General features: G+C 33.2%; 1 protein-coding gene across 2 annotated transcripts; it reads right to left on the bottom strand.

The window, feature by feature from the left end:
• Nucleotides 1-2,656: 2,656 nt before the first annotated feature.
• LOC105836449 (protein tyrosine phosphatase domain-containing protein 1) lies at nt 2,657-23,060 on the bottom strand. Of its 2 annotated transcripts, none has more exons than XM_036285774.1 (10): nt 22,912-23,060; nt 15,150-15,368; nt 14,363-14,559; nt 13,515-13,637; nt 7,416-7,705; nt 6,742-6,949; nt 6,316-6,438; nt 5,491-5,711; nt 4,487-4,820; nt 2,657-4,050 (listed from the first exon to the last, which is right to left on the bottom strand). In XM_036285774.1, exons 2-10 carry the CDS (start codon nt 15,365-15,367, stop codon nt 3,869-3,871), a joined length of 1,896 nt encoding a protein of 631 aa, XP_036141667.1. In that variant the 5' UTR covers nt 15,368; nt 22,912-23,060; the 3' UTR covers nt 2,657-3,868. The 2 variants fall into 2 exon arrangements, with proteins under 2 accessions (XP_036141667.1, XP_036141666.1); XM_036285773.1 differs by lacking the exon at nt 22,912-23,060 and adding an exon at nt 15,731-16,961.
• Nucleotides 23,061-23,361: the final 301 nt, after the last annotated feature.

Raw genomic sequence — 23,361 nt, 5'->3', positions numbered from 1 at the left:
TTAAGGAATAATTAAATCACACGCGCATAGAAGGAAAGACAAAGCGTAAAGAGCGAGAGAGAATGCGAAGTGTGAATGTGTATGTCTGCATTTTTGTGCCGTAAAACGTTCGGCAGCCACCTGGATGAAAATTTTGCGAGGTTCAGTGCCGTTTGGGCTTGCTTTCGCGTATGATACTATTAATAATCTAAGTCTATATGTATTATGTATAATGAATTAAGAGAACTTTACACACATAAACACACACACACACACACACACACACACACACACGTATGTATGACACATAGAAGACTCTCTTGTAAATAATTAAACTCATCGAGGCATTAGGAATTTACGCATACGTCATTCGCGGACGGATGATTCTGCCGATATTTCGCGGCCTGTACTGCGCGTATATACGTGTGCATGTGTGCGCATGAGTGGTAATTGTGTATGCGAGTGCACGCGTTAATTAACCCGTTAATCCCCCCGTTAATCCCGTCATGCATTTAATTTTGACACTTGAAGTTTCCTCGGGAGGATAATTCGACGCAAGACATTTTCTCGTTTTGCCGGGTGAACGTTCGTCACGTCGCGGGGAGGAGCGGGGCCTCTGACGACCGGATAATAATTTATAATTGAAAATCGGTTAATTGATCGATCAAGCGCCGCGTCGCGTGACATTTTGGGCGGGCTCGCGCAACGCGTATCTGCTGCTGAATCTTTTGTATTATGACAATGTTACACATACCCACAGATGCTTTATTAATAATGTTTTTTTTTTCTTTTTTTTGTTATGTTTGTGACGAGGGCAATTTAGATTTATGTACGCGGGCATTGCGATCGATTAGCGCATCATTTGGACGAGAGATTATTTTATCATTTTGCTTACACATTGCTATAGAAATTGTAGCTTTCAACCGTACCGCGTAGAACTTTGCAAAACGCTCGAAATGTAATTGCCGATAACGAATCCAATAACCATCGATGGCATTTTATTGCTTTACTTTTAACGAAAGCAACGGCGGTTCTGTGCGATCATATCAGATAGACTAAAGTATCCAACATGAACAGTGCCAAATCGATGCTGACGTTTATTTGTTTAACAAACAAACCAAGACAGTCGAATAAAAAATGTTTGAATCCTAAAGAATCACAATTTTTAAACATTTTTCTCAGATCTTTCATCGTTCATTATGAAGCTGTTAAAAAAAACTCAGTGCAGCACGTCGGTAAAATAAAATAACAGTCGTTCGTCATATTTTATGAATTTAGTAATTATTATACATTGATTAATGTCCGGACATATTCAGCAATTTCGTTATATCTGTAATCGAGATGGACATGTTCATGACAAATTTCATTGCGTCCCACTCAACATTTTCACGAGTGCGTATGTAATTCACATCGTAAGGATTCCGGTCAAATAAAGCATTCCCTCGCAAGTAAATCAAACATATTAGAAGGACGTACAAACAAATGTGGTTTCTAACGTAAAATAATGTGTATCTGTAATCTCTGACAAAATTGTAGAAGATAATTTTCTACATATCTTTTTCGTTTTTTCAAAAATATAATTAACAGTAATTTGGATGAAAAAAGTAAGGAGGTTGTTATCGCAATTCGAGCTCGCGCAAAGAAAATTCTGTAAAGGAAGACCGTAATCGATCGAATAGGATACCGCTAGCATAAATTAAAAATTATTGCATTCTCCTACAATGTTTATTGTCTGGATTACTTTGTTAAGTATTTGTATGATAAGTTGCCTTGTAAAAATGTACCGATTTTACTAAGAAATTAAATGTGTTACTGAAAGAAAACCATGCACAATTTCTCTTCAACTGTTCTTATCAACCTCCGGTCTTTACATCGGGAATGATAATGGACGGAGTGTAGAAATATAGCCGATTAAGTAGTATAATTAAGTAGTAAGTACCGATGAATTTATCATTTTCACCGTACTTTCTTTGGATAAGACTGACATCGTTTGTATAATGCTTGATAATCCCGTTAGACGTATCGAGATTTATATATACGTAAATTAATGTACCTAGGAAAATATATGTCTAGATTACAAGAAGCACTTATATCATACTGTAAATAGTGAATTTACGGAATCGCATTTTCTAGTTCGACGTAAGCGTTAGTATTAAGATCCTAGCTGGTATAGAACTATCTTGAAAGGATATACTTATATATAAATATAAATATATATAAATATATATATATATATTAAATAAAATATTGCGACATATATAAAACACGAGAATTCTGAGCTCTTTAAAAATTATGTTTTCAAACTCCCTGTTAACGCATTTAATAAAGGGATCCTAAATACTTTTTGCTAATTGTTATCACCTTTTTGTATAGTTCTGTTAAATTTTTATCATTTTTGTAAAGCGATATTTAATATCGATCTGTAATTTTCATATTCACTATTTTTGATCACATCAAAATATTTTTTCTAAATGTATATATTATTTAATGAGAAAGAATAATCTTCCAAATTTCCTGTTTACGTTACACAATTAACAAAGTTATCCGCCTGATTTTGAATTTTATTTAAATTTCATGCAATTGATATTCAACTGAACGAAGTTTCATTAATTATATTGAACTGAAATGCTGATAGAGTCGTATTCATGGCTAAATACAGAATATAAATACGAGAATATTTAAATTAGGTGTAATTTATTTAATGTAACGAGCAAATAATGTAAAAACGTCACAAAGTTGTATTAAAACTAATGGCAAAAGATTTGGCAACAATAATGAGGTAAAAATGAGATATACAAGGATTTTATCTATGGTTAAAACAATTTTATCCATAGCTGATAATGTATTCTATTATTGTTAACTGTAAATTAAAAAAAATCTTAATTAAACTGCGAATAACATATTACGCATATAGGGAGACTTTGATGAAACACTTTAACATCATTTATTTCTATTAAAATGCAATAATGATTTCATCAAATAAGTTTGATAAAGTCAAATTAAAACCGATCATCTAATAAACAACTGAATGTTTTAATTACAATGCGAGATATTAATCTTACAATTTAGAATTATTCTAATATTTTGTTACATATTATATTATACACTAATATTTTCTGTTTCTATATAATTTTTTTTATTTGTTAATTGTCATATTGCAAATCACTTCTTTCTCTCTTTAATTTCCATAAAATTAGTGATTTGCTTACAATTAAAATATTTACTTCTAATCACTGCTAAAATATTCGTCTTTATTTAAAGTTATTTACATAAAACTAATTTGTTAAATATATAATTCTTTTATTACTAAATACATTTCATTAAAAAATTAAATGTTTTATTGTAAAAGTCATTATTATAAATTTATAATTATATCGGAATTGTTAGCATTCAGAGTTGGTCGAATGCTGAAGTTCCGTAGTAAAAAGTACATAATTCTTTTAAGCGAGCTATAAATCCACAGTAGTCGCTGCTAATATTGGAAGTTGAATCGTCTAATTTTTCTTTAAAAGAATAATAGTGTTCGATTACTTCATATGTCAGAGTGCGCGATTGTCAAACATATATAACAGATAGAGCAACAATAATTTTTGATATTAACAAAGATATTCTCTACTATTTTATTTTATGTCGTTACAAAACTCATTTCTTACTCTTTAGTATATTGAATTCTGCTTAGACGATTATCTACAGCTGCTATTACAGATAATATGTTTTTCACCTTTTTAATAAGAAAATTGTCAATATATTGCGGACGATTAATATAATTGATAAATAATTTGTTTTGTCCGTATTTGATGAAAAATGAAAAATGGGAGACTTATCTACATCGTTGGCAATTATTATAGAAAAAAATTTGTCAAAATGCTAAACTGTAAATCCGTCACATTTATCCATCGTTTTTCTGATTATCTATATCCCGCAAGTGATTAGCTAATAATTCCCACTTCGACGCCCATGGTGGTTTGTCCAATCCTTGCGTATTAACTTCCTCTATCAAGTTCGTCAGACGAACGAAAAATTCATTAAGCTTACCAGCGGTGCCGCGTCGCAATTTGTGGAAATGTTTGTCTAAAATATAAGTAAGTTTTACTGACGTCAGAAATCGTTTATGCTTCTATATTAAGATTAATCGATTCAATAGTGATAAAGTGACAAAAGAGTGGTGTCTATGAGTCTGTATTTTTTACAATCGTCATAAAGACGCTACAGATTATCAATGCTAAAATATAAATAGGATAAAAGCGGACAGTGTGCGACAAATCAATATTTCTGGGAATCGCGATATGACGCAAATAAGGTATAGAACTGATGGATAGGACTCAATTTTATTGAGTGTCTAAACATCTTTAAGTAAATGTTTTTCTTGAAGACATTTAAGTTGTCTTAAAGATTATTATTTTGATTATATTTAATTTTATATTGTGATAATTATTGTTATTAATAATTGTTATTTAATTATGTAATTGATAATTAAATATCATAATCAATTAAAATATGTACATACTTGAGGGATGAAAAGAATTTTTGATCCAAATTGTTTGTTGCGTCAGTGCCGCCATTAGTCTTTTGGTAATTAAACTCTGGCTCTCAGCTGTTACAGGCCTTAAGCGAGTAACGAATCGCAAAAGGTACTCTAATAAGTATCTTGTGCAGGCAGGTAGCTTCGCGAGGCATCGTTGCGGTTTTGAACTCCACGCGACAATGTAACTGAGGCTGTCAACATCAAGAAGAGGATGCTTAAGACCTTCCAACCATTCGAATAGTAAAGCTGATAACAGTTCCAAATTAGTTTCCAATTCTAATCGTTGCCAGGCAGTACATCGATGATTCAAGTCATTCTGAAAGTATATTTTTTATTGTTTTAATATTAACATTAACTATTGATTACTATAACTTATTAACATATTATTATATAAAAATATTAGTTAAATTATTTTATTTATTAGTTAATTGTTTTATATGTCATTATTTGCAAATCCACAGTTAAGATTTATCTAATTTACTATAATGATCACTACGTTATATTTTTTCAAACTAATTGCAAATATAGTCTCGGAAATCAAAATAGAAACATTCATATTTTTTAAATTTTGATTGTTTCTCGATTCAATGTATATGCCGGATTATTACAAATTAATTGTAAATGATAATAAATAAAATGAATGGTTTTAACACAAATGGATTTAATTATAATTCGCCACTTGATTACAGTTTTAAAAATAGAATTATACAAAATATATATTCCACACACATAGTATATCCGCGACGTACATTAAATTGATTCATTCTGTCAGTGAGCATATATACCATGCTCGCTATTCACTATTCACGACTCTATGTCTAGTTGTGGACATAGATATTCAAGCAGTTGAGCATGATAAGCTTGAAAAAACTGAATGAACGGTATGTACACATGCATGCACTAATTACAATGTACTGAAAATTATAGTATCTAAAGTGTAGTATTTAAAAGTGTTTTTTTCTCGTACATAAATATGTGAAATGCACCTGATACTCCTGCAAACGTTTCTTTATGGAATCAGGAAGTGAAGCGTTATCTCTGATGAGTGCTTTGATAGCTTCTTCGGCTGTAACCGTCTCGTAGTCATTGCGGGAGACGCTTCTTAAGTCTATGTGTGACTGAATTTCCTTGTAACAGTTGTTATCAACCAGATCTTGATCGTGAATGCCATCACCTAGAACATCATCTACGCAACTGTCGTCCAGACCTGTCACAATATAAGATCTTATTGTCAGATATGTAGATACATTGTTCAAGCGAGATTTTATCGAAATAGACGTAGAATAAGAGTATCGATTAACCTATATAGTTGAATTTATCAATACCTTTACAGAAATTTAATATTAATATTAACCCAGACAGTTTCTAAAAAAAATCAATTTAATGTTAAAAATAAATCGTAAATTTTCAAAATTTCTGTAAAACGTTCAAAATTTCACTGAATTTTTTTACTAGAATTTTAATTTTAGAGATAGAAGATAAATTTTTAAATTAATCTTCCGAACGATATTGAAAAATAATTAATATTATGTGTCACATATATACATCAAAAATATAAAAACTATTGAATTTTCATTACATTTTTTATTAAGCTTGACACTAGTTTCGAATTGACAACTTTTTGATGTTAACGATATTAAAATGACTCTGTTTCGAGGAACTATTTCTGACTAGGAAATTGAGGCGAGTCCTTAATTACTTATTTCGATTACAAGCAACAATAATGCTTTTAATACTCAAAATGTGTATTTAATTACTGGACAGTTTAATATTGCGAGTATTAAATTTCTAAATTTCTAAAAGAGTAATACCTGGGAATGTGGAGTCACAAGAAGGAGTATCCGGTGACATACAAAATACGTCGCTCAATCTTCCTATATCATCGCAGGTATCTCGGGACGAACCCTGACTGCTACTGCATGCTTTTATGGAAGCTAAAATATATAACTTTTTAAAATAAATACTCATGTGTAATATTTTAAGATATGTATTAGAGAAATTAATTATTATATATTTTTCAAAAGTATTAATTATATATATATATTTATCTTTAGACTATTTAAACAAACAAAAATTTTGTCTATAAATGCATAGATATTTACAGAGTAATTACATTGATTAAAAGTTATTGAGTTTCAACAAGTAACTCAATTAATTGGATAATCTTAAGGACGAATAAAGGTTAATTGGATATTACAAGTTTACTCAATTATTAAATTGCATGTAATACTTCTCACTCGAGTATTCGTAGGAGTCCGTAAGGGATTCCGCCCACGAATAGGAGTGCCGCATATTACCCTTGCCGTCACGGAATTTCTCCAATACGTGGCAGATAAACTTTTGCGTAAAAGGCACGTTGGAGACCGTATACATAATCTCGGAAGGCGAATTGTCTTCTTGACAATCGCAGAGCTGCAGTATCCGCTCACAAATAATAAAAACGATCTGAGAAACATATAATAAATTAATCGAGCTACATTGTATGTATTGCACAAGCAGTCTGAATAACAATAAAAAATTAATTTATGTAATAACAGAAATTTATTTACTAATTGCAAGTCGAGAAAGCTACATATTAAAACAAATTTAAAGTAAATTGAAAGTCTCTTTATTTTTTAGTAAGATTTAAGTATTTTTCGTATTTTCTCTTAAAAAATCAGATTTTAATATAAATAAATGAATAAATTATTTAAAATTTTTTAATTTTAGCCTATCATATTTATATATATAGATATAAGAATTACCGGTAAAATTTCTTTTTGAAAACTCAAATTCTATTTATAAATTTTATTTAATTTAACTAAAATTAATTAAGTAATGTTTAATTATAAGTTAATAAAGAACGCAAAATTTAATAAAAGAGTTTAAAGTCACATAAGTAAATTATTTAAAAAAATGGAATGTCTCGCACTTTTGGAATATGCTTGAAGGTGCGCTGCTCATATCCGTGTAGCATATTGTATTGTTTTTTCAGGTACGATTGAATACTATAGAGTCTGCGATCTCCCGTTGTACTGTGCGAAGGGAATACTATCAATTGCGGAAGCACGAAGTGCTCGAATTCTTGAATACAAATTATTTGCCCGCGTGTTTGTATAGCGGAGGGACGCTTCATGCGGACAAATCTAATAGCATCGTTCGCCCTTACACGAAGACTATAAATAAGGTAGCACGCTATCAGAACACCGGTTCTGCCGAGACCTGAAAATAAAATAAATACTGTCGATATTGTTTTGCTGCTGTTAACTTAATTGCCACCTGATTAATCAGATACAAAACAAGCAAGCAAAATAATATAAAATAGATCCAAGATCGTAGCGCAAACTGAAAAAAATTGTAATGAAAATGTTACGTATAAAGCTGCATAAAAAAATATTAACTGTAAAAGTCTTTTTAATTATGTTTGATAATATTTAGAGATAATCCTATCTAAAAATTTTGTATCAGGTTAAATAAACAATCTATTTTGTAAATAAATTACTAAATACGTTTATAATAAAAAAAAACAAAGATTAAAAATAATTGACCAAAGAAATATCCGAAAAACGTGGAAACGCGCGCGTTAGCGCGCGTGTGTGCTAGTCCTATCTAAAAAAGGCATGTAAAGTCGATTGCTCGCATTTCTCGAAGATCATTGTTGTCGCTTTTCCGCGATGCCAATTGGCTCTCTCGCTGCGCTTACTTCGTGTTGCAAGAGTAGCTGTCATTGCAATTGAATTTTGACAGCTCTCAAATTTGTATAAATATTATCTATACATTTATTGTTGTAATTTATTTTTAAAAGGTAAAAAATAAAAAGTTAAGTAGCGCGCGCGAAGCACGCGTCTGTGGTGTCTAGTGGTATATAAACTTGAAATATTTTTTATATTCTTTGATAATAATGGTATAAATATTTATTTTAAATATTTTTATAAATGTTTATCATAATTTTTTTAATACCTGACAAATTCAGACATAAAAATATGTACAAATAATTTAGCTTCCGAAACGGACCAATCTCCAATTTAGTTCAAATTTTGGAAATTTCATTTAGTGAAAAAAAAACATGCAAGGATTTTTGGCAACTCAAAAAAATTTTTTTTAAATGTCGGTAAGTAGAAAATCCATAATTTGTAGACAAAAATTTAAATGTGTGTGTGTGTGTGTGTGTGACCACAGCGAAGCAATGCCTTTGTTTACTTTTTTTATGGGTGTACTTGTAAAATGAGTAAGTGTTAATTCCGTTACCAGACACTGTATTGAAAACCTGCAAACATATGTGAACTTTACTTTGTTTGCAGTGTGCACATGGGTTAGCGACTTGGATGGGGTGCTTGCGTGAGTAAGAGTGAGTGAGAGTGAGTGAGTGAGTGAGTGAGTGAGTGAGTGAGTGAGAGTGAGTGAGTGAGTGAGTGAGTGAGGAGTGAGTGAGAAGTGAGTGAGGAGTGAGGAGTGAGCGAGGAGTGAGCGAGGAGTGAGCGAGGAGTGAGCGAGGAGTGAGCGAGGAGTAAGCCAAGAGTGAGCCGGGAGTGAGCCGGGAGTAAGCCGGGAGTGAGCGAGGAGTGAGCCGGGAGTGAGCCGGGAGTGAGCCGGGAGTGATTCAGGAGTGAGCCAGGAGTGAGCCAGGAGTGAGCGAGTGAGTGAGCGAGGAGTGAGCGAGGAGTAAGCCAAGAGTGAGCCGGGAGTGAGCCGGGAGTAAGCCGGGAGTAAGCCGGGAGTGAGCCGGGAGTGAGCCAGGAGTGAGCCGGGAGTAAACCGGGAGTGAGCGAGGAGTGAGCCGGGAGTGATCTGGGAGTGAGCCGGGAGTGAGCCGGGAGTGACCCGGGAGTGAGCGAGGAGTGAGCCGGGAGTGAGCCGGGAGTGAGCCGGGAGTGAGTCGGGAGTGAACCGGGAGTGAGTCGGGAGTGAACCGGGAGTAAGCCGGGAGTGAGTCGGGAGTGAGCCGGGAGTGAGCCGGGAGTGAGCCGGGAATGAGCCGGGAGTGAGCCGGGAATGAGCGAGGAGTGAGCGAGGAGTGAGCGAGGAGTGAGCGAGGAGTAAGCCAAGAGTGAGCCGGGAGTGAGCCGGGAGTAAGCCGGGAGTGAGCGAGGAGTGAGCCGGGAGTGAGCCGGGAGTAAACCGGGAGTGATTCAGGAGTGAGCCAGGAGTGAGCGAGTGAGTGAGCGAGGAGTGAGCGAGGAGTAAGCCAAGAGTGAGCCGGGAGTGAGCCGGGAGTAAGCCGGGAGTAAGCCGGGAGTGAGCCGGGAGTGAGCCGGGAGTGAGCCGGGAGTGAGCCAGGAGTGAGCCGGGAGTGAGCCGGGAGTGAGCCGGGAGTTAGCCAGGAGTGAGCCAGGAGTGAGTGAGTGAGTGAGTGAGTGAGTGAGCGAGGAGTGAGCGAGGAGTGAACCGGGAGTGAGCGAGGAGTGAGCCGGGAGTGAGCCGGGAGTGATTCAGGAGTGAGCCAGGAGTGAGCCAGGAGTGAGCCAGGAGTGAGCAAGTGAGTGAGCGAGAAGTAAGCGAGGAGTGAGCGAGGAGTGAGCCGGGAGTAAGCCGGGAGTGAGCGAGAAGTGAGCCGGGAGTAAGCCGGGAGTGAGCCAGGAGTGAGCCGGGAGTGAGCCGGGAGTGAGTGAGGAGTGAGCCGGGAGTAAGCCGGGAGTGAGCCAGGAGTGAGCCAGGAGTGAGCGAGGAGTGAGCCGGGAGTGAGCCGGGAGTGAGCCGGGAGTTAGCCAGGAGTGAGCCAGGAGTGAGTGAGTGAGTGAGCGAGCGAGCGAAAAGTGAGCCGGGAGTGAGCCGGGAGTGAGTCGGGAGTGATTCAGGAGTGAGCCAGAAGTGAGCAAGTGAGTGAGCGAGAAGTAAGCGAGGAGTGAGCGAGGAGTGAGCCGGGAGTAAGCCGGGAGCGAGCGAGAAGTGAGCCGGGAGTAAGCCGGGAGTAAGCCGGGAGTGAGCCGGGAGTGAGCCGGGAGTCAGCCGGGAGTGAGCCGGGAGTGAGCGAGGAGTGAGCCGGGAGTGAGCCGGGAGTGAGCGAGGAGTGAGCCGGGAGTAAGCCGGGAGTGAGCCAGGAGTGAGCCAGGAGTGAGCGAGTGAGTGAGCGAGGAGTGAGCGCGTGAGCGAGCTGGCGAGTAAGCGACGAGTGAACGAGAAGTGAGCGAGGAGTGAGCCAGTGAGTGACTGAGTGTGTGAGTGAGTAAGTGAAAAAAGGTGGAAGAGAGGGAGCAAACGAGCGAGCGTAACTAGATAAATATGTAGCTAGGTAGCTAGGTAGCTAGATAGCAGTAAGTATGCAAGTAATCATGTATGTTGGTGTGTATGTATGTAGGTAGGTATGTAGGTATGTATGTATGTATGTATGTATAATTAAACTTTACATTTTTTATTCAAAATTGCCGAAGACGTTTGATTAATGTAAACGAAGGATAGAGAAAATCAAATTACAATTATTAATATTTTTAAAGTCAAATAGCGCGCGCACAGCGCGCGCCTGTAATGTTCTAGTATTAAAAAAATGAAGATTGTAATTTTAAATAATGTGTAAGATTTGAGTAGATATGAAACGAAAGTCCATTAACTATAAGCGAAAATATTCTTCGTATTTTAGATTCCAAAAATAGAAAGAATAGTCATGTTAGGGATAAAGTATCATCTTATCGATCCAAAAAATTTTACAGATTAATAAATATAAAAAATGGAAACATAAATCATTTATTCGCAACATAACTTAAAAAATAAATTTTCCAATTTAAATTATTAAAATTTTATATTATTTTTTTAAATTTTAGTGTAGTGATTTGATCTAATTGTAGAAGAAGAAAAATATCATTAGCTCTTCACTCTCAGCGTATTGAATTCTTATCAGAACTTTCTTTTTTTACACATAGCTAATTTTACAGGTAACAATTTTTTATTTATATCATTATTGTAGTAAAAAGTAAAATGTTGTAATTTTAGAATAAAAAACAAGAAGAAAAAATTTATACGCATACGTAATGACATATTTGTTAGATAATATCTTACTTAATGTTAACAATGTGTGTATGTGTTAGAATATATTATATTTTCCGACTATAATTAAATCGTAGCATGCACACAAGACATTTCTGGAGTTGCAGTACGCTGATCAGTCCAACTGACCGCGATAACTCTGGCGCGGATAAATACTGCAATTTAACTTTCCTAATTGCGCTCATTCACGGATGTTATCTAAGCCCTTCTTCTATATTAAATCTTATCAATTTTAATTCTCAAAGAAAGTGATTACTGATTAGTATTAGACCGTGAAGATATTAATTAAAATTAATTTTATGGTATTATTTTACTTCCGACAGTGAACAAAATTTGAGAGGTAATTACAATTAATGCTTTTATAGGAAGTAGAATTTTGTAAACTTTGCAATGTAATATTCTGTATTTTCTATATAAGTTAGTATTTTTTTTTTTACGAGAATATGATTGTAAACTTGCGATAATTTTGAAGCAACCATTATGAAGAAACGAATCGATTGAGAATAAGTAGATGCTTATCTAAATGTCTAAAATAATACTTTGAGCAATGATGGATTTCTATCATAAAATTTCTTTTCGTTGTTTTATAGATAATTTTTTTATAGATTATTATTTTATAGATTATTATTTTTTTAATATATCTGTTAATAATAATGCTTTCAAACTAAATTGCATAATTATATGTAAAATCATGCAATAACCAAAAATAGATTTTTTATATATTAATTTTTTTAAACCAAATTATTTATTGACTATTGAGACATTATTTCAAAATTTTCATATTTTTTATCATATTTAAAAAATAATTTAAATAATTACTTGTAGCAAATTGTTTATTTATAATAAAGAAATTTTGAATTTTTCTACTAGTTTTTATATTTATTTCAAAATTTAATTTTAAATATAATTCCTAAAATAGTATCCATGTGTTAATAAGCAAATAATGTAAAAAGCATAAAAATTAATGCAAAAACATTAAAATAAAAATTGCATTATATTAAATACAGTGTTAATTTGTAAATTAAATTAAGTAAATTTTACTGTGCCTAATTTAAGTGAGATTAATATTTTTTATATTTAACAAGGTATTCGCTTAAAGATTCGAATATATAGTGCACATATATATACATATACATGCACGTTAGTCGATTTTGTATGCATGCAATGCTGCACGATAATATCATACACGATAAATTTTCTATAAATGTTACTTTATGCAATCGATACTGTTAAAACTTACTAATAAAAATGCATATAAATATATATATGTATATATGATAGTATAAATGTATATATATAAGCTAATTAATAAAAATTTTACAATTCAGATAGAAAATGATAAATGTATCTGCATGTGTAAATAACAGAATAATGAGTAAAACCTAAGATAATAATAAATAATAAAGAGAAAATATTAATAAGTTTCAAGTTAGATTACTAAAAATTACAATTATAATTATTACTATTTTTTATTACTATTTTTTTGAAGAATATAATATTACTATTTTTTTAAGAAAATACATTATTTTATTAAATATTGAATATTGTGTATTAAAATTATATAAATATTGTTATTATTGAAAATAAAATATTAATATTACATACATTATAATCCGTATTCAGGACGTGCTTATAACAAGCTATTAAGTCGTTATCTTTATCATTTAGAACGTTTAATTAGTTCTGAGTACATTCTAAATATGAACTTTTGTATTAAAGTATATATTTAATTATTATGATTTTTTACAAGTATTTTTAAAAATATTAATAAAAAAATTTTTATTACAATTATATGCGAAACAAATTACAGTTATAAAATTACATAGTTAAATAACACTAAATAAACGAAATAAATTAAAAAAATGTATTAACATTGTCAAACAGATGAGTTAAGTTTGAAGATTTAAGTTTAAGATTTTCTATTTAGGAAATGGTGTTTTCGAAGATTGATTTATTCATCTACATTGCTCTCACACTATCATACATTCAAAAAACTATGATAACTGTAAGGGATGCAATTGGGTCAAATGCATTGTACGAAAAATCGATTTACCGGCATGACAGTGAATGGCCACTCTTCCTTCTTGCACAGCGAAGGCTACAACCTTGACCATGTCCAAAAGTTTTCCCACCGTAGCGCTACCGTAATCTTTCAAGGCAAAATTATAATAGTAAACTGTAACACACAGATTTTCACGTGATTGTAATTGAGACAGCTCGAGTTTAAAACTTTTCTGTCAAGAAATAATAAGAGTGACAGCAAATTATTTTAGAACTTTTCTTTCTCTCTCTACAGATATACACGTTTACTGCATTGTATACTATATTGTAAAACACTTCGATCTAACTGGTGGTTGTTAGGATTGGGGAAGAAACGCTCGCACACGATAGTCTACATTCGTTTAACACAAGGACAACCCCTCTCTTCCATTTTCGCTATTATTCTTACTAATTTAAAAGTAAAATTCTTTGCCGTTTCATTTTTTCGTCATTATTTTACAATTTACATATAATCATGTAAATGTGAAATACGATACAGTAAGAATGATTTGAATCAGTAATTTTTTCAAACGTTACATTATTTGCAATGTATTACACGATAGCGGAAACGATTTCGATTTTTAAAACATGAATACATAAAATGTTAATATAATGCTTTAATTTATCCATTAATAAGAAAGTTATTAAAGATAAATATAGATTTTTAAAGATTATTAAACTACAAGTTATACCTTTCTATATTTAATTTAATATTATAGCAAAATTATATTTAAAAAGCAATCAACATTTTTTAAAATTATTCTCGATAACTGAATAATCAGATAAATTTACAGTAATTAATAAATATTGCAAACTAATGTTAGTATTTTTAATACTTTAATACTTATTTTTAATGCTTACTGTTGTTTTTCATAAAAACATTAGGGTCATACGTGAAACCGCTCTCTTCTAATGGACCACCGCAGCTTGCGTGTTCACCAGGTGTTTGCAGGTTTATTATGGTTTTTATACTCCACCCTTGGAATTGGGCAATTATATCTTTCTTTATTATTTGCGCGGTATTGGGTCGTGCCATTGCAAGGACATCGTCAGTTACCCTAAAATATTTTAATAATTAAACTGAATTTAGATTGAAAAGTGATATGAACGCTGGCAGCGTGTGACAACAAATTTCTGACTACCTATTTTAATTATTCATGTTGATGCAATGGAATGTATATTAATATGCTAACTATATATCTAAATTTTAAATAAATCTTTAGTACTGTTGAAGTTGAGCAATGCTTTGACAAAATGTCAATAACTAGACGATTCAAATACATTATAGTGCGCGTCTTTAAGTCGACATAAATTATCAGATGAGTTAGAAATGTACCGAGTAATATTCAATGTTTAGGACTTTGTATAAGAGAATGAGTACATATTATGCAAATAATTGTAGATGTTTATATATTATTACCCAAGTTCTAGCAGTTAATAATTAATACTTCTTAAAGGTCTATTATATGTTTTGTTATTCTTAAACGTTTGTTCGATATAAAAGTTGTTTAAAGTTACTTTTTTATTAAGCGTTTAAGAAACAGTGAGCCTATTGTTGACAAACTTAATTTATGCTCGTAAAGTATCACTAATATCATTTTTTTTATTTTTGAAATTTTATCAAAATTTAATAAATGCCTGTGCTCACCAATGCGAAAAGATGTTCTGTATTGCCATGTGGACAGCCGGCCACGTTTTCGGATTCTCATACTTGCATCTGGACCCACCGCAAAAAATGGCACACTGTAAAGCCTGCGGTGTGAATCTTCGCAAATTTTCAGACAACTTATTGTATCCCGCTTGAACTTCGCATGCATTTAATTGCGATCCTTGAAGTCCCGCCGGGACCAACGAGCTCACATCCATTCTACAATCAAAAGAAAATTCAAGTAGAAGTTTCTTCATTTAATAAAAATTTTGGGCGAGATTACGAAAATTACAATAAATTTATAAACTTTAAGGCAGAAAGAATTTTTAGAGCCTAAAACATTTTTATTGTGTATTTTGGCATAAGCAACAATTGTGAGTTGATATATAATTTTGCTGGATGCATTTTATCTGAAGTTACAATATATTTTTTACGTAATTTATATAATTTGTAATTTTTTTATATAATTCATATAATTTATACAATTAAATGTAACAGAAGTAGGGGAATTTTTAAGATTTATAAGAACTTTTTTTATTTTTTGGAGCATGGTACAGTATGTATAAATGTATAATGTATACATTTGCGAAAATATTCACGCGCTTATCATCCATCTCATATCCATGCACGAAAATAACGATTGTTTTTATTAATCACTCTCGTTTATCGATTATCAACCCGAACTACACGCGAAGGGAATTTAACGTACTGACTGATGTGTAAAAAGAAAAAAGCACCTAACGTGGTAAGGTAAACGCATAGCGACTGGCAGTCCCGCTACTATAACGTCACTTTATCTGTTATTGAATAGCAAGTGTTGCGCCTGCGTCAGGCATGGTGGTAAATCATATTGTCATTCTTGTATACACGGGTTCATACGAATATTCGAAGTAAGCGCTTGTAAGCGTGTAATTTAACACACGACAAGGTATGCTTAGGGGCATTGACCTCCCTACATTAAAGAGTTGAGATTGCATGTTGATTCTATTTCCTTTCAATTTTTTTTTTTAGGTATGCAAAACACATTTTTAGCTGAAATGATTAGGATTATATTTATTATTAAGAAATTATTAAAATATGTGTTAAATAATAATTAGAGAAGCGCATCCATTATATATTTATTAATATATTTGTAATGATATATATTTGTGATAATTAATAAATAATATAAAATGATGAAATTATACAGATTTTGTTTTTCAGTTTAGGAGTGCGTTTTATAAAAATTATGTGCGTGTATCGCAATGTTCTATTTGACAGTTGGCTTACACTGAAACTTTCCCTGTCTTTTTGCACGTTTAATATTTGCTTTGAAAGTTTCAAGAAATGATCAAAGTATGGGATATAACTATTTTAATGAATTTATTAACTTTTTAGCGTACATACGTTATTATTCAAATATTTGAAGCGTTTTTACTTTTTAACCCTTTCTATAGTTGTTTTTCCTTCTCTACACACATTGTATCTTCTTTATACATAATATAATTATTTTATTAAAATGTCAATTTTTATGTTTCCGAACAATATTATTACATTAACAAAATAAAATTTATAAAACTACATAAAATTTCAATATTTACAATATTAATAATTAAAGCTAATTAAATTTTCTTTTCAAAATTTATAAAATACTTCAAACTTTGAATAGAGTGTATAATGTATATGCATGTATATGTATGTACGTATATGTACATACATATATGCATGTATATGTGCTATTTGATTTTGTGTGTATACAAATAATGTAAATAAGTCTTACCTATTTATTTTATTTTTTTTAAACCGTATTGAATATATAAATAAAAAATCTTATATTTAAAAGTTCTGTCAATATTTAATTTATTTAAATTATACATGTTTAGTTTATTTTTACTTATTTATAAAAATAAATCTTTAAATTTTGTTATTTTGGAAAGTAAGAAATAATACTGTGCTAAATAAATTGTATTTTATTCGGTTCTTGTTTAATTGTTAAACTAGAATAATAAAAATCAACACTTTGTAAACATAGTCTGGAATAGAATCAAAAAATACAACGTGTTATCCGTTCGAAATATTTGTTATATTATACGTAGTTTAAATTTATGTGCATGCACGTAGAGGCGCTAATGAACAGATTCGGAAGCGTAAGTATGTATGTACATACAAACGTCAGTTATAGCCCTACGGGCTATCACACACAAAATGACATAAGCTGCATAACAGCTGCATAAGCATAGCATAAGACCGGTGAACAAATCAGTTCTCAGCATAAAGTCACTATATTGAAGTACATAAGATGCTTATTGGCCTAGAGCTCTTATGCTATGCATATGCAAGTTATGCCATTTTGTGTGCGATGGCTCTTATAGAGCTTTCACCATAGACATAGTAAGTATAGACCGAGCATCCACTGTATAAGCGTTGATGTATACAAAAAGAAAGACAAAAGATTAGTTTCTTTCTCTTTTCAATTCATCATTATTCTAACGACAGTTTTCGCTAGTTCTCACATAGCCCCGACCATTTCCATGCGTTTTAATAAATAATTTTGTTAATTAATTATTTTTCAAAATTTTTTTCTCTTGCCGTCGGCACCGCATTCGCGACAGGTGAAGTGCAAACAATTTCGATTATTTTTTGACAGTACTCAATAGTTCTCGCATAGTTCCGACTTATTCTATGCGTTTTAATAACAATTCCGTCAATTAATTATTTTTTAACAATTTTCCATTCCGACTCCCGTCGGCATCTGTTTGCACCTCATACCTCTGCTGAATGCAGTGACAGGAGTCGAAATGAAAAATTGTTTAAAAATAATTAATTAACGGAATTGTTATTAAAACGCATGAAATAGGTCGAAACTGTGCGAGAACTATTGAGAACTGTCAAAAAAAAGTGATCGAAACTGTTTGCACTTTGCACGTCTCGCGCATACTGTGTCGACGGCGAGAGAAAAAAATTTTGAAAAATAATTAAATAACAAAATTATTTATTAGAACGCATGGAAATGGTCGGGGCTTTGTGAGAACTAGCGAAAACTGTCGTAGGAATAATAATCGACTCTATTTGCATCTCATACCTCTGCTGAATGCAGTGACAGGAGTCGGAATGAAAAATTATTAAAAAATAATTAATTGACGGAATTGTTATTAGAACGCATGAAATAGGTCGAAACTGTGCGAGAACTATTGAGAACTGTCAGAAAAGTGATCGAAACTGTTTGCACTTTACGCGTCCCGCGAATACTGTGCCGACGGTAGGAGAAAAAAATTCGATCATTATTCTAACGACAGTTTTCATTAGTTCTCACTTAGCCCTGACCATTTCCATGCGTTTTAATAATAATTCCGTCAATTAATTATTTTTTAACAATTTTCCATTCCGACTCCTGTCACTGCATTCAGCAGAGGTATGAGATGCAAACAGAGTTGATCATTATTATAACGATAGTTTTCGCTAGTTCTCACATAGTCTCGACCATTTCCATGCGTTCTAATAAATAATTTTGTTAATTATTTATTTTTCAAAATTTTTTCTCCTGCCGTCGGCACTGTATTCGCGAGAAGTGAAGTGCAAACAATTTCAATTATTTTTTGACAGTTCTCAATAGTTCTTGCATAGTTCCGACTTATTCCATGCGTTTTAATAACAATTATGTCAATTAATTATTTTTTAACAATTTTCCATTCCGACTCCCGTCGGAATCTGTTTGCACCTCATACCTCTGCTGAATGCAGTGACAGGAGTCGGAATGGAAAATTGTTTAAAAATAATTAATTAACGGAATTGTTATTAAAACGCATAAAATAGATCAAAACTGTGCGAGAACTATTGAGAACTGTGAAAAAAAAGTGATCGAAACTGTTTGCACTTTGCGCGTCTCGCGAATACTGTGCCGACGGCAGGAGAAAAAAATTTTTTTTAATAATTAAATAACAAAATTATTTATTAGAACGCATGGAAATGGTCGGGGCTTTGTGAGAACTAGCGAAAACTGTCGTAGGAATAATAATCGACTCTGTTTGCATCTCATACCTGCGCTGAATGCAGTGACAGAAGTCGGTATGAAAAATTATTAAAAAATAATTAATTGACGGAATTGTTATTAGAATGCATGAAATAGGTCGAAACTGTGCAAGAACTATTGAGAACTGTCAGAAAAGTGATCGAAACTGTTTGCACTTTACGCATCTCGCGAATACTGTGCCGACGGTAGAAGAAAAAAATTCGATCATTATTCTAACGACAGTTTTCATTAGTTCTCACTTAGCCCTGACCATTTCCATGCATTTTAATAACAATTCCGTCAATTAATTATTTTTTAACAATTTTTCATTCCGACTCCTGTCACTGCATTCAGCAGAGGTATGAGATGCAAACAGAGTCGATCATTATTCTAACGACAGTTTTCACTGGTTCTCACATAGGCCCGACCATTTCCATGCGTTCTAATAAATAATTTTGTTAATTAATTATTTTTCAAAATTTTTTTTTCTGCCGTCGGCACCGCATTCGCGAGAGATAAAGTGCAAACAATTTTGATTATTTTTTGACAGTTCTCAATAGTTCTCGCATAGTTCCGATTTATTCCATGCGTTTTAATAACAATTCCGTCAATTAATTATTTTTTAACAATTTTCCATTCCGACTCCCGTCGGCATCTGTTTGCACCTCATACCTCTGCTGAATGCAGTGACAGGAGTCGGAATGGAAAATTGTTTAAAATTAATTAATTAACGGAATTGTTATTAAAACGCATGAAATAGGTCGAAACTGTGCGAGAACTATTGAGAACTGTAAAAAAAAAGTGATTGAAACTGTTTGCACTTTGCACGTCTCGCGAATACTGTGCCGATAGCAAGAAAAAAAAATTTTTTTTAATAATTAAATAACAAAATTATTTATTACAACGCATGGAAATGGTCGGGACTATGTGAGAATTAGCGAAAACTGTCATTAGAATAATGATCGACTTTGTTTAAATCTTATACCTCTGTTGAATGCAGTGACAGGAGTCGAAATAGAAAATTGTTAAAAAATAATTAATTGACGGAATTGTTATTAAAACGCATGAAATAGGTCGAAACTGTGCGAGAACTATTGAGAACTGTCGGAAAAGTGATCGAAACTGTTTGCACTTTACGCGTCTCGCGAATACTGTGCCGACGGTAGGAGAAAAAATTTCGATCATTATTCTAACAACAGTTTTCGCTAGTTCTCACATAGCCGGACCATTTCCATGCGTTTTAATAACAATTATTTCAATTAATTATTTTTTAACAATTTTCTATTTCGACTCCTGTCACTGCATTCAACAGAGGTATGAAATTTAAACAAAGTCGATCATTATTCTAACGACAGTTTTCGCTAGTTCTCACATAGCCCCGACCATTTCCATGCGTTCTAATAAATAATTTTGTTAATTAATTATTTTTCAAAATTGTTTTCTTCTGCCGTCGGCACAGTATTCGCGAGACGCGCAAACTGCAAACAATTTCGATTATTTTTTGACAGTTCTCAATAGTTCTCGCATAGTTCCGACTTATTCCATGCGTTTTAATAACAATTCCGTCAATTAATTATTTTTTAACAATTTTCTATTTCGACTCTTATCACTGCATTCAACAGAGGTATGAGATGCAAACAGAGTCGATCATTATTCTAACGACAGTTTTCGCTAGTTCTCACATAGCCCCGACCATTTCCATGCGTTCTAATAAATAATTTTGTTAATTAATTATTTTTCAAAATTGTTTTCTTCTGCCGTCGGCACAGTATTCGCGAGACGCGCAAACTGCAAACAATTTCGATTATTTTTTGACAGTTCTCAATAGTTCTCGCATAGTTCCGACTTATTCCATGCGTTTTAATAACAATTCCGTCAATTAATTATTTTTTAACAATTTTCCATTCCGACTCCCGTCGGAATTTGTTTGCACCTCATACCTCTGCTGAATGCAGTGACAGGAGTCGGAATGGAAAATTGTTTAAAAATAATTAATTAACGGAATTGTTATTAAAACACATAAAATAGGTCGAAACTGTGCGAGAACTATTGAGAACTGTAAAAAAAGTGATCAAAACAGCACTTTGCGTCTCGCGAATAATGTGCCGACGGCAGGAGAAGTTTTGAAAAATAATTAATTAATAAAATTATTTATTATAACGCACGGAAATGGTCGAGGCTATGTGAGAACTAGTGAAAACTATTGTTGAAATAATAATGGACCCTGTTTGCATCTCATACTTCTGCTGAATGCAGTGACAGGTGTCGAAATGGAAAATTGTTTAAAAATAATTTATTGACGGAATTGTTATTAAAACTTACGAAATAGGTCGAAACTGTGCGAGAACTATTGAAAATTGTAAAAAAAGTGATCGAAACAGCACTTTGCGTCTCGCGAATAATGTGCCGACGGCAGGAGAAAAGTTTTAAAAAATAATTAATTGATAAAATTATTTATTATAACGCACGGAAATGGTCGAGGCTATGTGACAACTAGTGAAAACTATTGTTGAAATAATAATCGACCCTGTTTGCATCTAATACTTCTGCTGAATGCAGTGACAGGAGTCGAAATGGAAAATTGTTTAAAAATAATTTATTGACGGAATTGTTATTAAAACTTATGAAATAAGTCGAAACTGTGCGAGAACTATTGAGAACTGTCAGAAAAGTGATCGAAACTGTTTGCACTTTACGCGTCCCGCGAATACTGTGCCGACGGTAGGAGAAAAAAATTCGATCATTATTCTAACGACAGTTTTCATTAGTTCTCACTTAGCCCTGACCATTTCCATGCGTTTTAATAATAATTCCGTCAATTAATTATTTTTTAACAATTTTCCATTCCGACTCCTGTCACTGCATTCAGCAGAGGTATGAGATGCAAACAGAGTTGATCATTATTATAACGACAGTTTTCGCTAGTTCTCACATAGTCTCGACCATTTCCATGCGTTCTAATAAATAATTTTGTTAATTAATTATTTTTCAAAATTTTTTCTCCTGCCGTCGGCACTGTATTCGCGAGAAGTGAAGTGCAAACAATTTCAATTATTTTTTGACAGTTCTCAATAGTTCTTGCATAGTTCCGACTTATTCCATGCGTTTTAATAACAATTATGTCAATTAATTATTTTTTAACAATTTTCCATTCCGACTCCCGTCGGAATCTGTTTGCACCTCATACCTCTGCTGAATGCAGTGACAGGGGTCGGAATGGAAAATTGTTTAAAAATAATTAATTAACGGAATTGTTATTAAAACTTATGAAATAGGTCGAAACTGTGCGAGAACTATTGAAAACTGTCAAAAAAAAGTGATCGAAACTGTTTGCACTTTGCGCGTCTCGCGAATGCGGTGCCGACGGGCGGAATAAAATATGTTGAAAAATATTTAATTAATAAAATTAATTAATAAAACGAATGGAATAAGTCGGAACTGTGCGAGAACTATTGAGAACTGTAAAAAAAATAACCGAAATTGTTTGCACTTCACGCCTCTCGCGAATGCGGTGTCGACGGTCAGAATAAAATATGTTGAAAAATAATTAAATGAGGAAACTGTTAGTAAAATGTGTACCCCAGGGCCATTATATCCCATCAAATAGTCGAAAGATTTTGTTACTCGCATGATTGCGAGTGTAAAATTTTAAGATCGCGAGTATGCGAGTAAAAAAATTTTTCAACTATCTGTTGGACTATAATGTACTAGATAACAAGATAATGGCGCGCTGTGGACGGGCAGACAAAAGTATTACTAAAATAATGTACTTACTGCTCTCGTTCGCAGCGGTCCACAGCGATCGTCCTGAAGCAGAGAGGGAGGCAACGGCGAAGATAATCCTGAAGCAGCGATAATCCTGAGGAAGGCAATGACGATGCATTTCACACCACACACACACACACACACACGAGGCGATCGCGATATTCTTTTTCGATAGACGAGCAACGTACATGTTCACTCCCGAAGCTTCGCGACACAACTGACTCACCGACCCCCTCTCGTCAGGCAACTGAGCTCAGTCCGCGCGGACTGCCCGGAACCGTCGAAGCGTTTGAAAGAATAGTAGGCGGAGCTAGTAGCTGATTGGCTACCGTGAGTTGCCAGACTCGGGATTTCACGAGAAAGGAGAGACAATCGCTTCTTGGAAATCGTGGAGGGGACGATTTCCGAGAAGTTTCCGCTTCGATGCTTCGGGTAATCGTTTCTCGGAATTCGTCGAGG

Source organism: Monomorium pharaonis, chromosome 4 (genome assembly GCF_013373865.1).
Source record: "Monomorium pharaonis isolate MP-MQ-018 chromosome 4, ASM1337386v2, whole genome shotgun sequence".
Classification (NCBI taxonomy): Eukaryota; Metazoa; Arthropoda; class Insecta; order Hymenoptera; family Formicidae; genus Monomorium; species Monomorium pharaonis.
The sequence above is the reverse complement of the archived record's forward strand: the minus strand, read 5'-3'. Positions and strand labels throughout refer to the sequence as shown.